Source organism: Oncorhynchus kisutch, linkage group LG30 (assembly GCF_002021735.2).
Source record: "Oncorhynchus kisutch isolate 150728-3 linkage group LG30, Okis_V2, whole genome shotgun sequence".
NCBI classification, from domain to species: domain Eukaryota; kingdom Metazoa; phylum Chordata; class Actinopteri; order Salmoniformes; family Salmonidae; genus Oncorhynchus; species Oncorhynchus kisutch.
The window spans coordinates 24,443,233-24,470,049 of record NC_034203.2 but is presented as its reverse complement, the minus strand read 5'-3'; the positions used below and the strand labels follow the sequence as shown (position 1 = coordinate 24,470,049).

The following is a 26,817-nucleotide window of genomic DNA, read 5'->3' as shown; positions in this document are numbered from 1 at the left end:
TTCCCTAGATCCTAACTCCTACCTTTTCCTCCACAAATATAAACATTGATTGATAAAGCAGAGCACAGCATCACATTTTATTCAAAGGGATATGTTAGGGGGGGGACTTTCACTGGCTGACAATTTCAGATCTCCAAACTCAGAAAGGAATTGGAAACGGGACAATGAATGAAATGGAATACATACACACGTTCTTTCTTTCTTACATGCAGTGTGTGCGTTTACGTGAGCAAAACAAGTAGCCTCCAGTTGGATATTTTGCTGCTATCCTTTGAACAGCAAGGCAGATCTCAGCCATTCTTTCTCCGTCAGTTCATCTGTTGCATGTACGTAGAATAGATGATGCATGAGCCCCCCTCATTGATAGAATACATTGTTTGCCCTCGATTACGTTTTTGCTCTCGTTTCAGTTCGTTTATACATTTAAACATGGACCTAATTAATGTCAGGCCATACTTTTATAGATTATATATTTTAACCGATGTCTTCAGTTGTTAAATAATATATTATGAATGTAATATTAACAAAATGTGTATGTATAGTGATGAAAGTGGTGGAGCTGTAGTTGCCATATTTGGCCAGTGGGTGTCTTACAATACTCTAGCCTAGTCTATTCCAAGGGGGTCCTTCCTATGGGTCAGGCGATTTCTGAAGGCACAAACAAAATAATTAAGATGTAAAATAGTTTATTTTGTAAATGCTTCTAAATTCAATTCTAAACTCCAACCCTCATATTTCTCTGTACAGTTCTAAATGCATTTTTAAAAACATTTTGAGACTACAGGACCAAGAAAAATGTAGCACAAACACACTGGTAGGACGATGTCATTTTATACAAGAGAAGAAAAATATCCAAGAAACAATTTTGTTACAACCATTCATTGAGAAAATATATACAATTGAGTCTTCGGAAAGTTAAAAAAATACATGCCATATACATTACAAGTTCTAAGACTGTCTCCAATATTTTACAGTCGAGTTGAAATTGTGCTCGCAAAACATCTAACTACTGTATGTGGCTTGTGATGTGTCAATATCACATACATTTCTGATTAAGTAGAATGTCATCTCTTTTCAAAATGTAGCACCACCAAATGTCCCGACCTTTTCCTCTGCAAGAAACATTATTTTATTTTTTCAGTACACTTTAATTTCAAACGCCTGAAGCAGTAAGCAATGTCATACGACGTCTGTACACAATTTCTATGTAAAAAAACAAACAGAAAAAACAAGGTTATATTCCTACACATATTTGGGTTAAAAAGAAGTTAAAATTGTGTTTGGGTGGATTAAAACCTTTTCACAGCTCTATAAAATCAAACCTGATTAACAGCAAAGATGTCAGAATGATGTCTTTACCATTTTTTATTCTTTAACCAATAACTCATTTCCACACTCAGTCACCAAAAATATTTCTTTTTGAGTGGTCAAAGTACGTGTAAATCACAAAAACACTAAGCTACAATACCATACTTTTAATACAACAAAAATACTTTGTGAATTATTGTGGTTATTTTACAAATTCTGTACAGAATAATCATAATATATACTCTGAAACTGATATTATGACATCCTTCTTAAATAAACTGCAATGACAAAAAATTAAATAATAATTAAAAATCACCCAAACATCAAGAAGGTTAAGGTAGTATTTGGTCAGTTATTCCTATATTTTTCTTTATATACATTTGTACACAAGTAACAGAATTTCTTCAATCTTCAGAAAACAATATCAGTTTAACCTTCTTTTTACTGTCTCATCATTTTGAGAAAAAAATTCATTCATTCAATAATAAATACAAAACGTCCTCTCGAATTTCACTCAAATCACATGACAGAAACCTATGATAAAACTGACTCATGGAATCAAGTATCTTAAAGTTTGTGTGTACGTGTGTCTTTTTTAAATTTTTAGTGCAAGTTAATATTCCCTTTGCGGTAGTCATTGCTGTACATTCCCCATTCAGTGATGTCTACATTTAGTCAAATGGTTTTACATTTAAAGTTTTAAACAAAAGGGCCTGCCCTTAACAACCAATAGGGTCCACGCCCTGCACAGTGCGCTCGCCTCATTCGCTGGTGGATTCTCATCTGTGCCCTACTGTATATCATCTCACTAATACACAGACGCTGCACTCATTGACAGTCCTTCCATCAAAACCCATCCTCTCGCGTAATATGGCACAAATCACATGTCTATGTGCTGTTGTTTCTTCCTGCTCTCCTCTTTCCACACCCTTTCCTTCTGTCCATCTTCAGTCTATGCTTCCAAACATGGGAATCCATTCACGCGTCACTCTTAGGGTTTACTCAGGCCTTCTGCTCGTTCTAACAAAGTCTGAAGCACCTCTCTCTTTCTACACAGAGATCAGGGCATCTGCATAATATGGCAAGGAATGCATTTATGTTTGTTGTTGTCATTTGAGGTTTTTCTCAGTTGATCCATTTCCTGCAGTCTGCTGTTCCACAGTGACAGGCGATCTTGTGTTGGCCGTCCACACAGTCATACTGGTAGTCAAAACAAAGCTGTAAAATAATGAAAAGAAAACCGTGATGACAATGAAAACGCCATTCATAGCATATGTAGAGATTTTCAATTGGAAGGAAAAAGAACCCACCTCCTCTCCTTTCTCGATTCTGCGGTTGGAGGTGATGATGATTTTATAACCTCTTTCGAAGGTTACCACCTCAGCGACACAGTTTGGGGTACAAGAGTGGTTGATGTACCTGTATAAGAAAACAAACACGTAGCATTGCACATTATGACGGAATGTTTTATGACATTTTTGAATGAGAGGTTCATTGTGCATTCTGTGTAATCAGACTCGAGGCTACATACGGAGCCCTGTAAATGAAGTACTGCACCACCATCCTGACATTGAGTGACAAATAAAACAGTTAAGATTAGAATGTGACTATGTAAACAATACAACAAGGCCCTATATGATAGACTAGCGTCCTGTCCAGGGGGTGTACTTCAAGCTGCCTCCTGCTCCTATTAGCTGTTCCGGCCTGCAGAAGCCAAGGTTCACACAGTAAGGCTACTTCCTTTGACTTATGTAAAGAATATGCTTACCTTGCTAGACCCCCTGTCTGACTGGAATCAACGACATGTTCACTGTCGATGCGGAACATGAACACGCCACGATTCTGTAGGAGAAAAGTAACCACTTAGACCAACTGGAATCATCACATGAGATAATATAGCAAACATGTATTATTCAGCCTTCCCTCTCCACAACACAGTAATTAGTACAGCCTTGAGTAAAACACAATAAAAAGACATGTTTTTCTACCTGAGACTTGTAAGTCCTTTGCTTCCTGATGGCCACCTCGTTGCGGAGGACGGTTCCGTTGTACTCGATCACCATGGTGTGTTTCTCTATGTCCCTGGATGCATATAGACCCAGGCCCTGTGGACACAGCAACCAGAAAGTTTGTCCACGTCCAACAGTAAGTCCCCTTACTCTCGTGGTGTCATACTTCAGTGTCATATTCACTCTGCTACTTTAGAAGGGGAATGCTACAGAGCTGAACATAGAAGATCATGTTCAGTAGACCCACCTGGATCTTGGAGGCAGCGAGGTAGACGTTGGCCCTCCACTCACTTTTCATCCAGCGGTACTGCGACGACCTGTGGTGCACCATGGGAGGCTTGGTGTGGGGTACACCTCCCTCCCCCTGGGCTGTGTTCTGACACCTGGAGGAGGTATTGGTGGTGCTGGATACCGGCTGGGGCCTAAGAGAGAGAGTGTGTGTGTGTGTGTGTGTGTGTGTGTGTGTGTGTGTGTAGAGGAGGGTATAGTACAATTAACAAAACAAGTACAAAACAAAGCCTACATATTGTTATAGAAAGATCACTTGTGCTAAACCAAAGTACATTCAATCCACAGATTAAATTGTTGTGGAAATTCCACAATACCTAATGACAACGGCGGTGGATGGGGAGCTGGTTTTGGGCATGGCCCGGGCACTGCCGGACGGGTTAAAGATCAGAGGCAGCTCCATCAGAGGGTTACGGCCGTAACGGAAGGTATACCTGTCACAGGCCTCTATCCCTGGGAGCTGGAACACAACCAACAGCATAGGGAAATGAGACTGGAACACTCCTCACTTCAGTGTCTACAATACAGTATGGTGTGGGTATTTTAAGAGTCGTTTACCTAAATAGGCAGTACAGACACCTATAGCGCCATTTGAACATTGATCATTTAATCTAAATCTAAATTGTTTTAATATAACTAAAAACAGATACAAACCGATTCAGTGATCTTGGTAACTGCAGAAACGGTGAGCCCAAACAGGTCCTCTCCTTTCAGATAGACAGGAAAGAGTTTCAAAGTTCCTATTTCAGTTCTCCTGTCAGCCACCGGAACCAGGACCTTATCCCACACTCCTGATGGACAGACAGGAAACAGCAGGGTCATAGATTATATATTATAGGGACTCCTACAGAACACATTTATTGTCGTAAAAGAGAATCTGAAAGGGAAAATGAACTAGAAACAAGCCTAGTCTAAGCTAACCCAGATACATAAACAGCAGAGGCTACAGCCAAAACAAGGCTAACTAAGCATATCATAAAACCAATCTAGCTAGTCCACCTTCACTAGACAAGCCTAATCTAAAGCCTGGCCTAAGACAAATCCATCCCAGCCCACCTTTGGCGGTGGAGTCAGTGAGGACCAGGTCCTTGTATCCCTGCTCAATGACGCGGATGCTGAACTCCGGCTGCTCCTCCCTCTCCTCTACGGAGCACAGGTAGCGGCAGCGACGGTTTCCATGGCGCATGCTCCAATAGATGCGGCAGGCCTCGTAGCCCACGGGGAAGATGGCTGTGGCCGAGTGGAAGGCGGCCATCTGGAACGGGGTGATCTGACCCACGGCATAGAGCACCAGGCTGCCCACTCTGAAGGTGTAGCCCAGCTCGGGCTGCTGTATGGCGTTGGCCATCTGCCTCACCTCGTCCCTCTGGATGTAGACACGGCGGAACACAGCGAAGCAGCGCAGCTCGTGCTCCAGGACGTGGCCAGAGCCACCGTGGGTGGAGCCTCTGGGTCGGTGGGCGTGGCACAGCATGGTCTTGTCCTTGAAAAAGATGCAGTGTGCCTGCAGGGCGCAGGTGAAGTGGTAGATGTTGGTGCAGCGCAGGCGGTGGCAGCCGCTGGTGGCGCCCATCTGCTGGCAGAAGGCACAGCGGACCGCCGAACCCCGCCTCAGCGCCAGCTCTACATTGATCAGAGCGCCTGACTGCGTCTCATACACCTATACAACAATACAACGTTAATAATAGATATACAACACAATAGAACTTTAATAAAAGAAGGGGCATGATTGTAGTGGATGGTAGTAATGATCTGAAACCAGCAGTCCACCTCTCTATCCTCTGGGCTACCTACCTCGGTGGACCAGAGGGCACAGTTGAGGTGCACCCACACATCCAGGTCCAGGCTGAGGAGTCGGGCAGGGCCATCGGTGACCCCATCCCCCAGCTGGTGACAGAAGCAGCAGCGGCGCTGGTCCCTGAGACTGGCCCCGGGGCGGAGAGACGCTCCCAGCTTCCTCAGCAGCTCATCTATCTGGTCCTCATCAGGGAGCTGGGAGCTTCCTCTGGACACCACCACCTGCACTGTCCATTTCCTCCAATGGAGACCCTTGTGTCTCTTCCCCTGGTGCCAGCCCTCCTGTTGAGCCCTGGGGCCCCGCGCCTTCAGCTTCACCGTCACTTTGATGGTGTCTGACTTGGCCTCTGTCTTAGGGGTCTTTGAGGTGTCACTGGCTGGGGGGAAGGGGATGGGTGAGGTGGAGGGAGGGGACTGCTTGAGCTGGAGCTGGGCCAGACAGTGGACATCCAGAGAGGACATGTTGTTGCTGTACTGGTGGAGGGCTTTAGACAGGCTCACTTTCTGGTCTGAGTCTGGAGACAGGAGGGCTACCGAGTCCTGCAGAAGACAATAATGTAATGATGACCTGCACATTTCAATTCATTCATTCATTCTAGGCACAGCTTTGAAGAGGCACGAAGAGGATTCAACACAGCTTTGACTTGACATATTATGCAATCTTCAACACCTTTACATGCCTTTGATTCTTGTGCACACCAAAGTGCCTCATGTACAGTGGGACAAAAAAGTATTTAGTCAGCCACCAATGGTGCAAGTTCTCCAACTTAAAAAGACGAGAGAGGCCTGTAATTTTCATCATAGGTACACTTCAACTATGACAGACAAAATGAGAAAACAAAATCCAGAAAATCACATTATAGGATTTTAATTGAATTTATTTGCAAATTATGGTGGAAAATAAGTATTTGGTCACCTACAAACAAGCAAGATTTCTGGCTCTCACAGACCTGTAACTTCTTCTTTAAGAGGCTCCTCTGTCCTCCACTCGTTACCTGTATTAAAGTCACCTGTTTGAACTTGTTATCAGTATAAAAGACACCTGTCCACAACCTCAAACAGTCACACTCCAAACTCCACTATGGCCAAGACCAAAGAGCTGTCAAAGGTCTTTGGTCTTGGGAAGACTGAATCTGCAATAGGTAAGCAGCTTGGTTTGAAGAAATCAACTGTGGGAGCAATTATTAGGAAATGGAAGACATACAAGACCACTGATAATCTCCCTCGATCTAGGGCTCCACGCAAGATCTCACCCCATGGGTTCAAAACAACGCAAAATCCCAGAACCACACGGGGGGACCTAGTGAATGACCTGCAGAGAGCTGGGACCAAAGTAACAAAGCCTACAATCAGTAACACACTACGCCGCCAGGGACTCAAATCCTGCAGTGCCAGACGTGTCCCCCTGCTTAAGCCAGTACATGTCCAGGCCCGTCTGAAGTTTGCTAGAGAGCATTTGGATGATCCAGAAGAAGATTGGGAGAATGTCATATGGGCAGATGAAACCAAAATATAACTTTTTGGTAAAAACTCAACTCGTCGTGTTTGGAGGACAAAGAATGCTGAGTTGCATCCAAAGAACACCATACCTACTGTGAAGCATGGGGGTGGAAACATCATGCTTTCGGGCTGTTTTTCTGCAAAGGGACCAGGACGACTGATCCGTGTAAAGGAAAGAATGAATGGGGCCATGTATCGTGAGATTTTGAGTGAAAACCTCCTTCCATCAGCAAGGGCATTGAAGATGAAACATGGCTGGGTCTTTCAGCATGACAATGATCCCAAACACACCGCCCGGGCAACGAAGGAGTGGATTCGTAAGAACCATTTCAAGGTCCTGGAGTGGCCTAGCCAGTCTCCACATCTCAACCCCATAGAACATTTTTGGAGGGAGTTGAAAGTCTGTGTTACCCAGCAACAGCTCCAAAACATCACTGCTCTAGAGGAGATCTGCATGGAGGAATGGGCCAAAATACCAGCAAGTGTGTGTGAAAACCTTGTGAAGACTTACAGAAAACGTTTGACCTCTGTTATATACCCTTTGTTGGCAATGACAAAGTATTGAGATAAACTTTTGTTATTGACCAAATACTTACTTTCCACCATAATTTGCAAATAAATTCATTACAAATCCTTTTTTTTCCTCCTCATTTTGTCTGTCATAGTTGAAGTGTACCTATGATGAAAATTACAGGCCTCTCTCATCTTTTTAAGTGGGAGAACTTGCACAATTGGTGGCTGACTAAATACTTTTTTGCCCCACTGTATTTGAATTGGTAGGTATTGGTAGGACATTCTTAGTAGGACAAACCTTGGAGTCTGTAGTGGTTCTGGCCTGCGACAAGGAGGAAGAGGAGGAGGAAGCAGAGTAGAGGAGGAAGCAGCTGTGGCTGCAGAAGACCAAGTTCCCCTCGGAACGCAACAAACCTTCTTGTTCCTGAAGAAGAGGAGGGAAGCCAGGCATGTTAGGAGATGTAGCGAGGGAGCTCAATGAGATATCAAAGGCCAAATCTATGCCCATTCAGAAACCTTCATCAATGCTAAAAGGGTTTATTCAATAATCAAACAGTTCCAATATTCAAATGAATCAGGGTTTAACCATTTGTGAACTCCCCAGACTTCAGTTGGAGGGCATGCTACCGCTTAAACCACTAATTGCACCGATATGGATTTCACTCCAATGGGGGGGATTAGCATAATTAGAGGCTCTATAGTACGTGTGTGTACGGACATGTACGGAAGTGTGTGTGTGTCTGTGTGTGTGTGTGTGTGTGTGCACCCCCAAAGGCATAATGTGGATTAATCCATCATATGAAGTGAGGTCTGAGCCTCTGGTCATGACCCGTCTGTACTCTCCTGCCCCCTGGAGAAACAGACTAAAAACAGTAATCCACGGCTGACTGACTGATTGAGAGAAGGGCTTTTACTGGGTTGGTTGGTTGGCCAAGAAGATAGTAAATCAACCCATTTAGATCATGGCTTGTATTTGGGCATCATCACAACAAGGTAATTGATCAATCTGTATTGACAGAACATGTGGACTAATAGATAGATATAGACACGACTGTCTAACATGGGCCGCAAGATCAAAATATCAACGTATCGCTAAGTGTTGACCTATAGATAACAGTCTTTGTAATGTATGAGTTCCGCCTGATAAACATGTAGTAATTGACTACATGAAAGCTCTGGCGGTACGTTACCTGTTTGTGTACTGGAAGGTCTTTGATGGACTTGCGGACTCCATTTCCCAGCACCACCACCTTACAGTGGCAGCACCACTGGGGCTTGGAGCCTGGGCTGCCGGGGGTCTTCTGATGAGGGCCTCTGACTGCAGCTGGACCTGAAACACACAGACAGCTCTCTGTGACACAGCTCCTCCAACTATGGTAGATGCATAACAGGCCAGTGCAGTACTGCTGCTAGGTGTATTACTTCAAATAAATGAGTGGAGCTCTGCTGCGGTCTTGTTTTGGACCAAATAACCATTTCAAACGCCTGATTTTTACAACGTTTTAAAGGCAGTTCTTGTCCCACCCTGGAACTTCAATATGTCCGTAGAGTATATTATGTTCAACAATATAATGTCAAATTAGCCAACTCAAAAATGGTATATTTTCAAAATTAATGTTTATATTTTTCAATATTCATAAATGTATGTAAGAAATGTGCTAATGGCATCAGAATACTACTCATGTCACAGAGAAAGCAGTAAAGCTTCATATGACACCAACTTTTGTTTTGTAGAACGTACAGTTTAAACATTGTGTCACAAATATTCTAACTATTCACTATTTCTCAATTATGCTTTAAGATCCAAATGTCAAATATATGTCAACAATCCTTCCTCCTAAGGACCCTTCTATGGATTAGATTTAGTGAAGATCATGGTATTTATTTGGTTCTAGTTTTGCGAGCCATGATGCAATTGTCTTAGAACAACAGGAAATCGGTTTAAATATAAAAAACCTCCTTGTTATAAGACCCCATGACAATTAACACTAGATAATTGAGAGGAATATCCTATATCTTTACCCCACTGATGAGGTGTCCACTTAATCATTTATCTGGCTGTTTGTGGTCTATGGGTCCAAGCTAACTGACCACATTCATTAGGCCTGTGGTCTGACACTTTGACAGCAGCGATAAGCAGGTGTGTGTGTGTGTACGAGTGAGGTCAGGCACAGGAAGGAGGAATACTCAGTTTCATTAGTTGTGTGTATCGCTGTGTGATCAATACGTATCCCATCATTACCTGGTGGGCCAGACACACACAGCCTTTAGACCCCTGACAGAAGGATAATGATTCGCTGGCCGAAGAAACAGACCATTTGTAAACATTGTTAAAAGGGGCAAATTATGAAAATGGACAACGAGGGGGGAAACAATGACAAGGATTGTAAATGTTTCTTGTAGGCCGAATTATATTGTTGTGCATGTTTTAAATCTGATGTCGTATTGATTGCTGCTGCCTTCTTGGCCAGGTCTCCCTTGCAAAATCGACTGTCTCAATGGGCTTTTCCTGGTTAAATAAAGGTAAATATATATTATATATATTCTGTTGCCATGCACATTTCTAAAAGGTACCGTGGTGTCGTGCTTGAAGACAGACATGATTAATTTCAGAAAAGTAAGTTGGAAAACTAACAAACAAACAGGTTTGGATGGACATGAATATCAGCAGTGTCTCATTTCAAGACAAGCACACAAGAGCAGAAACACCTCCCCTGTTATTTCTGTATTTCGACATAAGGGGGCGATAAGGTGCAGGGATGTAGCCCAGTCTCTCACCTGGTCCATCAGGATGGAAGCGGATGTGCTGCTGTGGATGTCCCTGCTGCTGTTGCATCATCATCCTCTGTTGTGGTCCTCCTCCCCCAGGCCTGATGAGCTGGCCTGGGGCTCCGTGAGGGCCCCCCATGTCTCCAGCACCAGCACGGCCCGGATACATCATGGGGACCCCCGGCCGGTGCACCAGGCCTCCTTGGGGGCCCACCCTCAGGCCGCTGAGCATGGCCAGGGGCCCCCTGTCTGGTCCCGGGGTGCTGCTCACCTCATAGCTGCTGGGGATCTTCACACACAGCAGTTCTGAGATGGCAGCTACCACACCTGTGATGTTCTGAGAACAAAAACACAACATTAAAATGTATGTTGTAGATGTTGCCAATCAAGCCACTGGCACATGCACAGTACAGAGAAAGCAAAGAATTGTCTTCAACTAGTACAATTAAGCCTGGTGATGTTTTAATCGTTTACATATTCGACCAGTAGTGAAATGACTGAGGTGAAACGTTTATGGGAAAAAGGGGAATAAGCTACCAACAATAACCAACAAACATTAAAAAAGGACCTAGACCATTTCCTCCCCGCAGATCTTCTATGAAAGCAGGGGGAAGTGAAGCCAAAAGAACAGAAATACTCACCTCAGCAGCCGCTGGTCTCAGGGTGATGGCTACAGACACCAGGCCTGGTTTAGTGTCGTTAGACGGCGGGCCAAAATGGGAGCCAAAGAATATCCCATAGGGCTCAGTCTTGAGCTCAGTCTTCAGCCTAACCTCTGATCCTACAGGAAGATCAATAGAGACATTAGGAGTAATATTTTAAAGGAGGATTCATTAATACTTACTGCTTTCATTGATATTGTAAAGCAGTTTGTGACAGTGTTGGTGTAAAAGGGTTTTATAAATATAATTTGATTGATGTTGATGTGCCGATAGTAGTGAAAAAGGCAAATCTCTGTTTACAGTTGATAATTTATTACCAGTTTAAACAAATGACCAAGGCTGTGTATATTCATATTAACTTCTCTAGGGTAGGGGGCAGCATTTGGAATTTTGGATGAAAAGCATGTCCAAATTAAACGGCCTGCTACTCGGGCCCAGAAGATATGATATGCATATAACTGGTAGATTTGGATAGAAAACACTCTAAATTTCCAAAACTGTTAAAATCGTGTCTGTGAGTATAACATAACTGATTTGGCAGGCGAACACCTGAGAAAAATCCATTGAGGAAGTAGTTTTTTTTGTTGGTTTTGTAGTTTTCTATTCAATGCCATTACAAAATCCATTGACTTAGGACTCAATTTGCAGTTCCTATGCCTTCCACTAGATGTCAACCGTCTTTAGAAATGGTTTCAGGCTTGTATTCTTATAAATGAGGGAGTAAGACCAGTCTGAATGAGTGGACGTGTCACAGAGCTTTTTCATGCGCAATCCAGAGAGAGTGCATTTCTTGTTACCCTTTTATATTGACAACGTTATTGTCCGGTTGAAATATTATAGATCATTTAGGCTAAAAACAACCTGAGGATTGGATATAAACATCGTTTGACATGTTTCTCTGAACTTTACGGATACAATTTGGATTTTTTGTCTGCCTGTTTTGACTGCGTTTGAGCCTGTGGATTACTGAAGAAAACGCGCAAACAAAACTGAGGTTTTTGAATATAAAGAGACTTTATCGAACAAAAGGAACATCTTTTGAATAAATTAATGTCTTCTGAGTGCAACCATATGAACATCATCAAAGGTAAGGCATTAATTATATCTCTATTTCTAAGTTTTGTAACTCTTCTGCTTGGCTGGTTACTGTTTGTAATGATTTGTCAACTGGGCTATGTTCTCAAATAAGGTATGCTTTCGCCGTAAAGCATTTTTTCAATCTGACACCGTGGTTGGATTCACAAGAAGTTAATCTTTAAACATATGTAAAATAAGTTTTGTTTTCTGAATTTTTATAATGAGTATTTCTGTATTTGAATTTGGCGCTCTGCAATCTCACTGGATATTGGCCAGATGGGACGCTAGCGTTCCACTTACAATACAGAGGTAAATTCATGGTAACACTTTATTTTAACGGTCCGTAGTAAACCATTTATTAATCATTACTCCCACATTTATAACCCATTTACAGTTTGCCATAATGGCCCAGAGGGGATGGCTGCCGTTTTATGGGCTCCAAACCAACTGTGCTATTTTGTGTGTTTATTCGCATTGTTTGTAACTTATTTTGTACATAATGTTGCTTCTACCATCTCCTATGACCGAAAAGAGCTTCTGGATATCAGAACAGCAATTACCCACCTCAAACTGGACAAATATTTTTCTTTAATGAGTCCGACACGAAGGATATACTGCTTCTCTGAGACCAGGCCCAAATCCCTGTCATTTGCGGGAAGAATAGATGGAAATATAGGGGGTGTCCCGCCTCGACCATCCGTTCTATTGGCTAACGAGCAATCACTGGTGAATAAACTGGATGATATCCTACCAACTGGACATTAAAAACTGTAATATCTTATGTTTCACCGAGTCATGGCTGAACGACGACACGGATAATATACAGTAGGCTGGGTTTTCCGTGCATCGGCAGGACAGAACAGCTACATCTGGTAAGATGAGGGGTGGGTGTGTGTGTCTATCTGTCAATAACAGCTGGTGCGCAATGTCTAATATTAAGGAAGTCTTGAGGTATTGCTCACCTGTGGTAGAGTACCTAATGATAAGCTGTAGACCATACTTTCTACCAAGAGAGTTTCGATCTATATTTTTCCGTAGCCGTCTATTTACCACCACAAACCGACACTGGCACTAAGACGCACTCAACGAGCTGTATAAGGCCATAAGCAAACAAGAAAACGCAAATTCAGAAGCGGCGCCACTAGTGGCCGGGGACTTTAATGTACGCAAACTTAAATCCGTTTTACCTCATTTCTACCAGCATGTCACATGTGCAACTAGAGGGAAAAAAACAATAGACCATCCTTACTCCACACACAGAGATGCATACAAAGCTCTCCCTCGCCCTCCATTTGGCAAATCTGACCATAATTTTATCCTCCTGATTCCTGCTTACAAGCAAAAACTAAAGTAGGGAGTATCAGTGACTCGCTCAATACAGAAGTGGTCAGATGACGTGGATGCTGCGCTACAGGACAGTTTTGCTAGCACAGACTAGAATATGTTCCGGGATTCATCCAATGGCATTGAGGAGCCACCGGTATCAATCCAAAAGTGCATCGAAGACGTCATCCCCACAGTGACCATATTCCAACCAGAAGCCAAGGATACAGGCAACATCCGCACCGAGCCAAAGGCTAGAGCTGCCGCATTCAAGGAGCGGGACACTAATCCGGACACTTATAAGAAATCCCGTTATCAAACAGGCAAAGCTCGTCTGTGGCAGGGCTTGCAAACTATTATGGACTACAAAGAGAAACACTGCCGTGAGCTGCCCAGTGACACGAGCCTACCAAACGAGCTAAATGCCTTTTATCCTCGCTTCGAGGCAAGCAACAAGCACCAGCTGTTCCGGACGACAGCGTGATCATGCATGCGCGGACAAACTGGCAAGGGTCTTCACTGACATTTTCAACCTCTCCTTGACCGAGTCTGTAATACCTACATGTTTCAAGCAGACCACCATAGTCCCTGTGCCCAAGAAAGTGATGGTAACCTGCCTAAATGATTACCGCTCCGTAGCACTCTCGAACACCAATTCGCATACCACCACAACAGATCCATAGATGACATAATCTCAATCGCACTCCACACTGCCGTCTCCAACCTGGACAAAATGAACATCTACGTGAGAATGCTGTTCATTGACTACCTGCTCAGCGTTCAACACCATAGTGCCCACAAAGCTCATCACTAAGCTAAGGACCCTGGGACTAAACACCTCCATCTGCAACTGGATCCTTCCTGACAGGCTACCCCCAGGTGGTAAGGGTAGGCAAACAATACATCTTCCACGCTGATCCTCAACATGGGGGCCCCTCAGGGGTACGTGTTTAGTCCCCTCCTGCACTCCCTGTTCACCCATGACTGCGTGGCCAAGCACGACTCATTAAGTTTGCTGACAACACAATAGTGGTCGGTCTGATCACAGACAACGATGAGACAGCCTATAGGGTGGAGGTCAGAGACCTGTCAGTGTGGTCCCCAGGACAACAACCTCTCCCTCAACGTGAGGAAGACAAAGGAGCTGATCGTGGACTACAGGAAAAGGAGGGACGAACACGCCCCCATTCACATCGACAGGGTGGTAGTGGAGTGGGTTGAGAGCGTGAAGTTTCTTGGTGTCCACATCACCATCATGGAGAAAACCACACCAAGACAGTCGTGAAGAGGGCACGACAACGCCTTTTCCCCCTCAGGAGACTGAAAAGATTTGGCATGGGTCCCCAGATCCTCAAAGGTCTACAGCTGCACCATCGAGAGCATCCTGACCGTAAGGCGCTACAGAGGGTAGTGCGTATGGCCCAGTACATCACTGGGGCCAAGCTTATTTATATATTATCTTAACTCTATCTCTATTTCTTGAACTGCATTGTTGGTTAACTTCTTGGTGACAGGGGGCAGTATTTTCACATCCGGATGAAATGCATGCCCAAATTCAACTGCCTGCTACTCCCCAGAAGATAAGATATGCATATTATTAGTACATTTGGATAGAAAACACTCTGAAGTTTATAAACTGTTTGAATCATGTCAGTGAGTATAACAGAACTTATTTAGCAGGCGAAACCCAGAGGACAAACCATTCAGATTTCTTTTTTTGAGGTCACTCTCTTTTCAATGGGTGTTCATTGGGAATCCAGATTTCTAAGGGACCTTCTTGCAGTTCCTACCACTTCCATTGGATGTCACCAGGCTTTAGAAATTGGTTGAGTTTTTTCCTTTGTGTAATAAAGAAGTAGCACTGTTCAGAACGAGGGTAACTTCAAGTGTACTGTTTGATAGAGGCGCATGACCAGAAAGCTAGCTACAGTTTGTTTTCCTCCTGTATTGAACACAGATTATCCCGTCTTCAATTTTATCGATTATTTACGTAAAAAAAATACCTAAAGTTGTATTAAAAAAGTAGTTTGAAATGTTTTGGCAAAGTTTACAGGTAACTTTTAAGATATTTTGTAGTCACGTTGCGCAAGTTGGAACCTGTGTTTTTATGGATCAAACGCGCCAAATAAATGGACATTTTGGATATATATCGACGGAATTAATCGAACAAAAGGACAATTTGTGATGTTTATGGGATATATTTGAGTGCCAACAAAAGAAGCTCGTCAAAAGGCATGAATTATATTTTTATTTCTGCATTTTGTATCGCACCTGAAGGGTTGAAATATGCTTTTCTCTCTTTTGTTTACGGAGGTGCTTACTCAGATAATAGCATCGTTTGCTTTCGCTGAAAAGCCTTTTTGAAATCTGACATGTTGGCTGGATTCACAACAAGTGTAGCTTTAATTTGCTATCTTGCATGTGTGATTTAACAAAAGTTAGATTTTTATAGTAATTTATTTTAATTTGGCGCTCTGCATCTTCCCTGGCTTTTGGCCAAGTAAGCATTTCCCGGTAAGGTCGACACCTGTTGTATTTGTGCATGTGACAAATAAAATGTGATTGGATCATAAAGTAATTTGGCAGTCCCTAATCTAGTGAGCAGTATTGAACCCTAATCCTAAATGGTGTGCAATCTTTTTGTAAATGGCTTATAAATGGTTTATTATGTTAAAATAAAGTGTAACCTTATTTATTTACCTTTCCCCCAGGGTGTGGGGAGCATGGGGAGGACGGGGGAGAGGGGCTCCTCCTTTACCAATGACAGGTCTGGGTAACGGCTTATCTCCACGCCAACCACACTTTCTGGGGACGAGGAGGGGACAAAACTATCTGGTGTGTCCCGGTCCTTACAATGCTCCTGTCCAAGCCTGTTACTGTGACAGAGAGGGAGGGGGTTGAGAGAAACATTATATAACATTAGTATGTATCAAAACAACAATGTTGGTCAACCTATTTTTCACAAAAAATAACATTGCATATCCCAGGCTTCCCTAAACTGAGAACATTGTGTTGAGATTGTTTTGGAGTCTGTGAAAGATTGTATGGTATATCTACAACCTAGTCTGAGTACATACAGGAAGATAATTGTTTTTAGACAAATAGGCTATTTTCACACAAATATAATTGCGTTCACAACTGTAAATTGTCTCGATCAGAGTTCTCAAAGCTAAGAACATTATGTAGAAATGGTTGTGTAGTCAAGTCTGTCTGAAAGCTTGAATCATATACAGTGAGCCCCAAAAGTATTGGGACAGTGGATGCTACCATGATTACGGATAATCCTGAATTAATTGTGAATAATGAGTGATAAATTAGGCTTAAATATCATACCCCCCAAAAAATGTTAACCTCCCATGTTATTATAATGGTGAGAGGTTAGCATGTCTTTCTTGGGGGTATGATATTTGTGCGTCTGTAACTTTCTCACTCATCATTATTCAAGATTAATTCAGGACTATCCATAATCATGATAGCATCCACATTCATATAAGTGTTTAAAAACATATTCTATTCTTATTTACAATAAAAGTGACTCCAAAATCTCACAACACATTATTTATCATTCATTTCTATTGGCTACAAAATAATCTAAAACACAACCAAAACAAACAGCAAATGCATCCAACAAATGTTGTTGAGTCACAAGCTTGATGAGTGGCGCAGTGGTCTAAGGCACTGCATCTCAGTGCTAGAGGCATCACTACAGGCCCTGGTTTGATTCCAGGCTGTATCACAACAGGCCGTGATTGGGAGTCCCATAGGGCGGCACACAATTGGCTCAGCATCGTCCAGGTTAAGGTTTGGCCGGGGTAGGCTGTCATTGTAAATAACAATTTGTTCTTAACTGACTTGCCTAGTTAAATAAAGGTTAAAAAACATAAACAAAAATAAAAGGTAATCATTGCGTGCTAGGAATATGCACTTTAACCTCATTTCAAATCCAAAGTGCTGTATACACAGCCAAAACAACAACAAAAATGTAATTGTCCCAATACTTGGAGCTCACTACATGTATCTACAGCCTCGTCCGAGTACCCAGATCAAGGAGAATGCATGTTTTTAGACAAATATTAGTATACAAAGTGTCCACTGCACGGTCTATGAATGTGCAATTCAAATGAATCTTTGTCCAAGTAGGGAAAATGATTGTGTGGCCAAGTATTTACAGAATACACTGTAATCACAATGACAGGTTTAGAAAGTAATACGGCATCATTAAGATGTAAAGCATAACCAAAGACATCCCTCCTAATCCCTCCTAATTAGGATTGCAAAATTCTGGTAATTTTGCTGAAATGACCAGATTCTACAGAAACCCTGGTAGGAGGATTGCAGATTTTCTGCTAATTCCCTATTGATTCCGGGAATCTTGAAGGATTTCTGGAAAACCTGGGAATTTGGGGGAAATTACTGTAATTTGCAACCATACTCCTGATTGCCCTGTTATGGGGAGCAGAGGCCTTACTTACCTGAGTTCCTCCTGGTTGTTGTGAGGGGGCGTGGGAAGGGAGGCTGGCACGTCCACAGTTTTAGGTCCCTGAGCAATGGCTCGGGCCAGCAGGTCCTCCTCGGTCCTGAATGGGACGTGGAGCGGCTTGGAGACCAGATTTTTGGACACTACATAGAAGAGGAACATATGAATGAGACATTAAGATTGGTCCTAACAGCATGACACTACAGTTGGAAATTGTTGCAAAAACTTTCATGGCCATTTTCTCAATAGGGGTTGGGGAAAGGTTATGAACTTTCAAAACAGCATAACCTTCTCAACACATTTCAGAATGCTGTGTATAATACATAATTTTGAGGTAAAAAAAAACAGCTTCAGAGATTCAGCAAGCTGGAACTAATCTACCAATAACCCCTGGTCACCTGTGACCTCTGAACCCTCCCCAGTGCTCACCCATGGCAGCAGCTTTGCTGGCTAGCTCCTCTGTAGTGGCAAAGCCGTTGATCATCTTCTGTCGGTTTACAGGTGGAGGAGTCGGAGGGAGTGAAGCCGGCGGGGTGGGGGGGTTGCTCAGATTGTTCTGCTTTGAAGAAACAAGCCAAGGAATACATGTCAACATACTACAACAGGGGATATATAATATTGTATCATAGTTGTCTCTTGCAACCACAAATCACTGCTTCAAAGGCACCAAAGGCATCATTCAACTTCATCTTAATTAAAGTGTCTTGTGCCTGGGGCTGGTCTAGTGGGTAGCGCCAGCACCTTCTGCGCACACAGTATGCAGTACATGTTTGTGTGGGATCCCTCCATCTCTCCCTAGCTCATTCAAAGTCTGTCTCTTTTTAAATAAAAATACGAGATAAGTATTTTTTTTTTTTAAAGAACAAAATGACCTCCAGTTGGAGGTGAGGCCTCACCTTGTAGGTGAGCTGGGAGTAGTAGTCAGAGACTCCGTCCAGAGAGCCACTGCCAAATGTCCCAGACAGGAGGTTCTCACCGTTCAGCTGGCCGCTGCCGTAGGGGGCAAAGTGAGAAAAGTTCATCCCTATCAGGGGCTCCATGAGGGGCAGAAGGGACAACTGCTGTAGGACGAGAGAGAGGAAGGGAGATGGAGAGAAACAGAGAAGAGGTTACGCATATTTATTTATCTATTTAACCCTTTAATATTTGACCAGAGAATATGACAACATTCTTATTTCCAGTAATGACCTAGGGAAGAGTTACAGCCAGGGGAGAAGAAAGGCGAGAGGTTGAATGTGCTAATGATGATAGAACTATATGTGAAGTGAGAGGAATGTTCCTTGGTGGTGTAAAACTGCCTGCCAACTTCCATAATTACCTCAGATATAGAGTGAGCTCCAAAAGTATTGGGACAGTGAACATTTTTGTTGTAGTTTTGACTCTGTTCTCCAGTACTTTGGGTTTGAAATGATAAAATGATTATGAGGTTAAAGTGCAGACTGTCAATTTAAATTTGAGGGTATTTTAATCCATATCGTGTGAACTGTTTTCGAAATTAGAGTACTTTTTGTACAAGTCCCCCATTTTGAGGACCAAAAGTGGGACAAATTCACTTATGTGCATTAAAGTTTAGTATTTGGTCCCATATTCCTACAGTAGCACGCAATAGATTACATCAAGCTTTTGACTTTACAATCTTGGATTCATTTGCTGTTTGTTTTGGTTGTGTTTCAGATTATTTTGTGCCCAATAGAAATGAATGGTAAATAATGTATTGTGTCATTTTGGAGTTTATTGTAAATAAGAATTGAATATGTTGCTAAACACATCTATATTAATGTGGATGCCACCACCATTATGGATAGTCCTGAATGAATCAATCGTGAATAATTATGAGTGAGAAAGTTAGACGCGCAAATATCACACCCCCAAGACATGCTAACCTTTTACCATTACGATAACAGATGAGGTTAGCATTTGGGAGGGGGGCACGATATTATTTCGACTGTAACTTTCACACTCATCATTATTCACAATTAATTCAGGACAACAGTACCAGTCAAAAGTTTGGACACCGACTCATTCCAGGGTTTTTCTTGAATTTTTACTATTTTCTACTTTGTAGAATAATAGTGAAGACATCAACACTATGAAATAACACATATGGAATCGTGTAGTAACCAAAAAAAGTGTTCATCTAATCAAAATATATTTTTATATTTGAGATTCTTCAAAGTAGCCACCCTTTGCTTTGATACAGTTTTGCACACTCTTGGCATTCTCTTAACCAGCTTCATGAGGTAGTCACCTGGAATGCATTTAAATTAACAGGTGTGCCTTGTTAAAAGTTGATTTGCGGAATGTATTTCCTTCTTAAAGAGTTTGTGACAAGGTAGAAGAAAGCCCTATTTGGTAAAAGACCAAGTCCAAATTATGGCAAGAACAGCTCAAATAAGCAAAGAGAAACGACAGTCCATTATGAAGGTCAGTCAATGTGGAAAATGTAAAGAACTTTGGAAGTTTCTTCCGCCACAGGAAAGGAAGACCCAGAGTTTCCTCTGCTGCAGAGGATACGTTCATTAGAATTACCAGCCTTCAGCAACAGCAGCACAAATAAATGCTTCACAGAGTTCAAGTAACAGACACATCTCAACATCAACTGTTCAGAGGAGATTGGTGAATCAGGACTTCATTGTCAAATTGCTACAAAGCAACCACTACTAAAGGACACCAATAATAAGAAGAGACTTGATTGGGCTAAGAAACACAAGCAATGAACATTAGAATGGTGGAAACCTGCCCTTTGGTCTGATGAGTCCAAATCTGAGATTTTTGGTTCCAACCGCCGTGTCTTTGTGAGACACAGAGTAGGTGAACGGATGATCTCTGCATGTGTGGTGTGATGGTGCTTTGCTGGTGACACTGTCTGTGATTTATTTAGAATTCAAGGCACACTTATCCAGCACGGGTACCACAGCATTCTGCAGCAATTCGCAATTACATCAGGTTTGAGCTTAATGGGACTATCATTTGTTTTTCAACAGGACAATGACCCAAAACACACCTCCAGGCTCTGTAAGGGATATTTTACCAAGAAGGAGAGTGATGGGGTGCTGCATCAGATGACCTGGCCTCCACAATCACCTGACCTCAACCCAATTGAGATGGTTTAGGATGAGTTGGACCGCAGAGTGAAGGAAAAGCAGCCAACAAGTGCTGAGCATATGTGGGGACGCATTCCAGGTGAAACTGGTTGAGAGAATGCCAAGAGTGTGCAAAGTTGTCATCAAGGCAAAGGGTGGCTACTTTGAAGAATGAAAAATATAAACTATATTTTGATTTGATGAACACTTTTTTTGGTTACTACATGATTCCATATGTGTTATTTTATAGTTTTGATGCCTTCACTATTATTCTACAATGTATAAAATAGCAAAGATAAAGAAAAAACCTTGAATGAGTAGGTGTGTCCAAACTTTTGACTGGTACTGTATGCGTAATCATGGTAGCATATACATTAATGTAAATGTGTTTAGAAATATATTCTATTCTTATTTACAATACAATTGGGCACAAAATATACTAAAACACAACCAAAACAAATAGCAAATGCATCCAAAAAGTGTGTAGAGTCCAAAGATTGATGTAATCATTGCGTGCTAGGAATATGGGACCAAATACTACACTTTTGACTACTTTAATCCACAAGTGAATATGTCCCAATAATTTTGGTTGCCTGAAATGGAGGGACAATGTACAAAAAGTGCTGTAATTTCTAAACGGTTCACAAGATATAGATGAAAATACCCCCAAATTATACCTGACAGTTTGCACGTTAACCTCACTCATTGCAACATTTCAAATCCAATGCAGGAGTACAGAGCCAAAACAACAAAACATTTGTCACTGTCCCAATTTGGAGCTCACAAATAGCACCAAGTCAAATGAACATACTTGGGGTATTATTCACATCTTCAACTCCGCTGTGGCGGCTATGTGTTTAGTGGAAGTCTGTGGGTAATTTATCCTTGTTTATTGATTACAGCGATTACTGGGTATTTCAAATTGAAGCGTGTTTGGAAAGTCTAGATTTCCCATTCAATTCATTTTCTACAATTATCCTTCCCACATAGGAAGGAAACGAAGACAGCAATTACTTATCAAAATGACAGTAATTTAAACTTCAACAAAACAGCACGTAAATTGTAATAAAAGAGCTGGTTGACTGTTTGATAATAACGTTTGGAGAGAAAAACAATATTATTTATGTCTCATTTATCAGTGATATGCAGACAGTATGGTGTAGCAGCACCCAGTAGGCTAGGATACCATTTGTTTCAATTTACATCATTTTTATATGGTCCCTCTGCCCTCCAGGAGACCATATCATGGCTCCATGCCATCAAACTGAATACCGGTATGCAATCAAACTGTGTAGTTTCTATCGCAATTAACTAAAGCCATTTATGAAGTGATGCGGCTGCATACAGATTTAATCAATGAAGAGCACCATGGGGGGGGTTATAATATGTCCCATTCTTCTCCATAATAACCACCAGTAATGCCTGGGTGTATAACTGTCAAACCTAGCAGCTTCATTTGCTAGTCCATTAACACGGCAGTAATGTGGCTATGATGCATGTAATGGTATCAGCATACACACACCCGGGGCACAGTCCTATCTGTAATTAGCTAGCTCTGTGGTCGATGCATCACAGCGCTGTTAAAGACAGAGCTGTGGAAGGAAACATCTCTGAAGGGATCATTTAGCTCCCCTTAATGTGAGATGAGTAAATGTAACATGCTGAATGTGGCCTATTGGTATAAGAAGAAGTCTAGTCTCTGACGTGTGTGTAGAGTATCAACAGCTTTCAGTTTATTTGTCACGTGCACCGAATGCAACAGGTGTAGTAGACCTTACAGTGAAATGCTTACTTATAGGCCCTAACCAACAGCGTAATTTTTAAGTAAAACATAACTATTAAGTAAACAAAAGATAAATATGGAAATAATAAACAACAGTAAAGACAGTGAAAAATAACAGTAGAGGCTATATACAGTAGAGAGGCTATATACAGTAGAGAGGCTATATACAGTAGAGAGGCTATATACAGTAGAGAGGCTATATACAGGAGAGAGGCTATATACAGGAGAGAGGCTATATACAGGAGAGAGGCTATATACAGGAGAGAGGCTATATACAGGAGAGAGGCTATATACAGTAGAGAGGCTATATACAGTAGAGGCTATATACAGTAGAGGCTATATACAGGAGAGAGGCTATATACAGTAGAGAGGCTATATACAGTAGAGAGGCTATATACAGGAGAGAGGCTATATACAGTAGAGAGGCTATATACAGGCAGCGGTTAGTCTGACTAATTGAGGTAATATGTATGTGTAGGTATGGTTAATGTGACTATGCCTATAAGTGATGTCTACTCCCTACCTGTTTGAGCTGGGTCATTAGTGTATCAGTGCTGGAGTGCACCAGTTGCTTCTCCTCCCCTTCTTTCTTCCTCTTCTTGTAACGAGAGGCGGGCCTCTCTCCTCCTTTGGGGTTCCTCTTGTTCCTGCCTTTCCTCTTCTCCTGTCCTGTGAGCAGTGGTCCTGGGAACTCTGGAAGGCCAGAGAGCTGTCCGTCTGAATATGCCTGGGAGGAGGTATATGAGTACTGTGTCAATTGTCATAGAGACACTGGTAAGAAAGCAGTGTCTCGTTTATCGGCAATCACAAAAATATCTATATAAAAAAAAACATGACATGATACCACGCTGTTCATAAATAACTTTTACAATTCACAACTCTTAAGCCTTGGGTATTTCCACCAACACCACCATTATTTTTAGCAGGAGAAGATCTGAGAGACCATTTCATGAATCACGACTCAGCCTAAACTACTGCCTCCTACTATGACGCACAGCAGTTGTCACAGGCAGCAACCCATTGGACAGATTCACTGAACCAGACTCAGAGCCTACTTGGCTTGGCTGTGACTCACACTGGCTGCTCATCTACCTACATAGCAAGCTAGCGGTCACTGTGACTCAATGGAGGCTGGTGGAGGGAGAAATCGGAGGATAGACTTATTGTAATTAATGGAACTGGATCGTTCCATTTATTCCATCCCAACTGTTACAATGAGCCTTCACCAACCTTCACTGCCATGCCTCATCTACCAGACCGACTCACCCCGTTGCTGTCCATGGAGCTCTGCCTTAGCAGCAGGGCCTTACAGTCTGCATCCGCCTCCTCTTCCTCAGACCTCAGGCTCTTGTCTGACCGTTGGTGGGGAAGCCCTGGTCCATTAAGAGGCGTCTGCCTGTTCTTCAACAGGTGTTTGAGGAGTTCGTTGTTACTCCCAGATTCCCCTTTTGCTCCCCCGCCGTGGGAGGGGCTCTGTACTGCAGCTCCACCCTCCTCCTTCACCGTACCCATCCCTGAGCCCATGTGCGAGGAGGTGCCATCTCTGGGTCCGTGGCACTCGGTGCTCTCAGTCTGCTCCAGCTTAATGTTGCTGAGGATGCGCTCCTGCTCCAGAGCTTGGGCCCTGGCTAGGGAGATGTCTGATGGGAGGCTACCCATCCCTACAGGCTGCCCAACACCACCCAGCCCTCCACCCAGCCCTCCAGAGAGCTGCCTCTCCAGCTCTGAGTGGCTATGGCTGGGGGTAGAGGTGGAGGAGCCAAGTAAGGGGGACCTGGAAAGGTCTTGGTCCCCGAAAAGGTGGGCGTTGTTCCTGGTGGGTGTGGAGGATGTGTCTGACCGGCAGGGCGTCAGAGGGGCAGTCAGGTCAGAGCGCGGCGTGGACGGCGTTTTCACAGAATCTGCATCGTCATTGTCTTTCTTCTTCTTCCTGTTTCTTTTCTTCTTGCCATTCTCATCCGGGATGATGTTGGAGTAGAGCTGGATCAGAGACTGACCCGAGCCGGGGAAGTTGGAAGGCAGGGGCGTGGTGGAGTTGCCGCTCCCAAATGGAGGGCCTTCCCCGGGCATCTGTGGCATCACGCCTGGGCCGCTGAACCTCCGGGGTCTGTGTGGACCCTGGGCGAAGTTACCCTGTAGTACCATGTTATCAGGCCCAAAACCAGGTCCCATGTCCTGAGGAATCATCCCGTTACCCATTATGGCCCTCCGGTCTCCGCCTTGTATGAAGGCCCCGGGAGGAGAGCCCATCCCTGGCTGCATGGGCTGCTGCAGGGGGAACATCGGTCCTAACTGCTGCATGAAGTCCTGGGGCAGCTCAGCATTGAAGAACGGCATCTGAGAGAGGGGCACCATGTTCCCCCCGTCAGGCCCCAGCATGCCTTGCTGTTCCATCTCCATGCGTTGTTTTAGGGCGCGCTGACGTTCTACTTCCTGCATTAGTTGGACCCTTTGCCTCTCCTGCTGCTCTCTCAGCCTCTCCCGACGCTCTCTCTCCTGGAAGCCCTCACTAAACGGGTTGTTGTCGTCAAACTTCAAACCGGAGCCCTGTGGGGGTTTGACCCCGCCGGGTTGAGGCTGAGGCTGGTTTTCCATGGGCATCTGCTGGGGCATTTGGGGAGGCATCTGCTGGGGCAGTTGGGGAGGCATCTGCTGGGGCATTTGGGGAGGCATCTGCTGGGGCATTTGGGGAGGCATCTGCTGGGGCATTTGGGGAGGAATCTGCTGGGGCATTTGGGGAGGAATCTGCTGGGGCATCTGTGGGGGCTGCTGAGGCAGGTTGCCCATGGGCAGTTGAGGCTGCTGAGCTGGGTTTCCCATGGGAACCTGAGGGGGCATATTGGGTCCGCCCATGGGCATGGGAGCTCCAGGATGCCAGCCTGCTGGTGCGTTGGGCATGGGCATTTGTTTTGGGGGGGCGTTTGGCTGGCCTGGATGGATTGGCACCTGCTGCACCATGTGGTTCATAGATGGGTGGTTCATTGGAGGCCCACTTGGTACAATGCCGGCAGGGCCGCCTTGTATTGGTGGCATTCCTGGCACTGCTGCTGGCATCCCAGTGGGAGGCAGGCCACTGCCACCCTGCTGCTGCTTCACACCATACTCCTCGATCAGGTCAGCATGCTCTTTCTGCTGCTTCCGGATCTGAAAGGACAAGAACCAAAAATATATATTACATAAGAACATGGACAAACAGCTGGCAAGACAGACAATAACAATTCAACATTTGTATTGACATAATTACAAGGAGCTTTGAACATTTTGGTCAGGTCTCAAAACTTAGTTCCAAGCAAGGGCAGTTTGAGGGTTGAATTGAGGGCATAGCCTAATGTTATGGTAAGACAGTGGTATAGTACTGATGAAGAAAGTGACATTACATACCTGCTCCAGCTGTTTCTGCACTACACCCTGCTGCTCCGTCAAGTGTTTGAGCTGCTCTGCGTCCTCCTCAGGGAACTCCCTTCCAGCCTTCTTGGCCGTCCTCTGCTTGGCACACAGGGCCTTCTTGGACTTTCTGTGGGCGCCGATCTTCTCCTCCAGAAATTTCTGCTGCATCTGGAGCAGCTGCTGGGTCTCCTGGAGCCACTCCTCGTACTGAGTCCTCTGAGCATTGTCTGAGGGAAGCGACAGAGTGAGTTTTCATAGTACTTATGTACATTAACAATATTTATTACAAAAGCATTTTGGGCTAAGCCTGGTAAAGCCAAGAAAATCTGAGGGGGGGGAGAGAATTTTTTATTTTTACAGATTTATACCATTATTGAACTATGGCTCATAAATCAAAAGGATACATTTACGGACGATTGTGAATGTTAACAGAGGTGAACTTACTGACAAAACCTGGTCCAAAAGTGGGAGGATTGGGCCTTGTCACTGAGGGTGTCAGCTTGCCATCCTGGTTTGAAATTGACAAACAATAAATTGATGTTATAATTTGTGTTTTCCTAGTATGCTTTGTGTATGAAAGACGACTTAAGAGAGCTGACTTGGTTAAGTGTTTCAGTTACCTGTCCAACGGCCTGTGGAGGAACAGGGGTGCTTTCAGGACATGGTGCCGCAGGACCAGGTTGGAACCTGTTTATGACAATTGGTGTCATCCCCATGTTGTTTTGAACCATGACTTTGTTGATGCCTTTCAGAGCGACCATCTTTGCTTTCATTATAGGGTCAGTGATGGCATCAAAATCTGCAGACCAAAAAAAGTGTGGTCAGCAACATGCCCATTACA

At 43.6% G+C, this 26,817-nt stretch overlaps 1 protein-coding gene across 5 annotated transcripts in view; it reads right to left on the bottom strand.

The window, feature by feature from the left end:
• Window positions 1-669: 669 nt before the first annotated feature.
• The window catches only part of LOC109875158 (histone-lysine N-methyltransferase 2C), a 147,661-nt gene continuing 121,513 nt past the window's right edge, over window positions 670-26,817 (bottom strand). For 4 of the 5 annotated variants that reach the window (XM_031809662.1, XM_031809660.1, XM_031809663.1 and 1 more), the window contains 22 exons: window positions 26,597-26,775; window positions 26,421-26,484; window positions 25,971-26,203; window positions 23,856-25,733; window positions 23,113-23,316; window positions 18,620-18,784; window positions 18,153-18,282; window positions 17,719-17,866; window positions 15,947-16,122; window positions 10,826-10,965; window positions 10,194-10,521; window positions 8,606-8,745; window positions 7,714-7,839; window positions 5,400-5,942; window positions 4,662-5,265; window positions 4,260-4,396; window positions 3,923-4,065; window positions 3,565-3,739; window positions 3,297-3,413; window positions 3,077-3,150; window positions 2,619-2,727; window positions 670-2,526 (listed from right to left, as the gene is read on the bottom strand). In XM_031809662.1, coding sequence (XP_031665522.1) covers window positions 2,434-2,526; window positions 2,619-2,727; window positions 3,077-3,150; window positions 3,297-3,413; window positions 3,565-3,739; window positions 3,923-4,065; window positions 4,260-4,396; window positions 4,662-5,265; window positions 5,400-5,942; window positions 7,714-7,839; window positions 8,606-8,745; window positions 10,194-10,521; window positions 10,826-10,965; window positions 15,947-16,122; window positions 17,719-17,866; window positions 18,153-18,282; window positions 18,620-18,784; window positions 23,113-23,316; window positions 23,856-25,733; window positions 25,971-26,203; window positions 26,421-26,484; window positions 26,597-26,775 — 5,906 coding nt within the window. In that variant the 3' untranslated portion in view covers window positions 670-2,433. The remainder of the gene's footprint in view (window positions 2,527-2,618; window positions 2,728-3,076; window positions 3,151-3,296; window positions 3,414-3,564; window positions 3,740-3,922; window positions 4,066-4,259; window positions 4,397-4,661; window positions 5,266-5,399; window positions 5,943-7,713; window positions 7,840-8,605; window positions 8,746-10,193; window positions 10,522-10,825; window positions 10,966-15,946; window positions 16,123-17,718; window positions 17,867-18,152; window positions 18,283-18,619; window positions 18,785-23,112; window positions 23,317-23,855; window positions 25,734-25,970; window positions 26,204-26,420; window positions 26,485-26,596; window positions 26,776-26,817) is intronic. The other variant, XM_031809661.1, reaches the window with a different exon arrangement.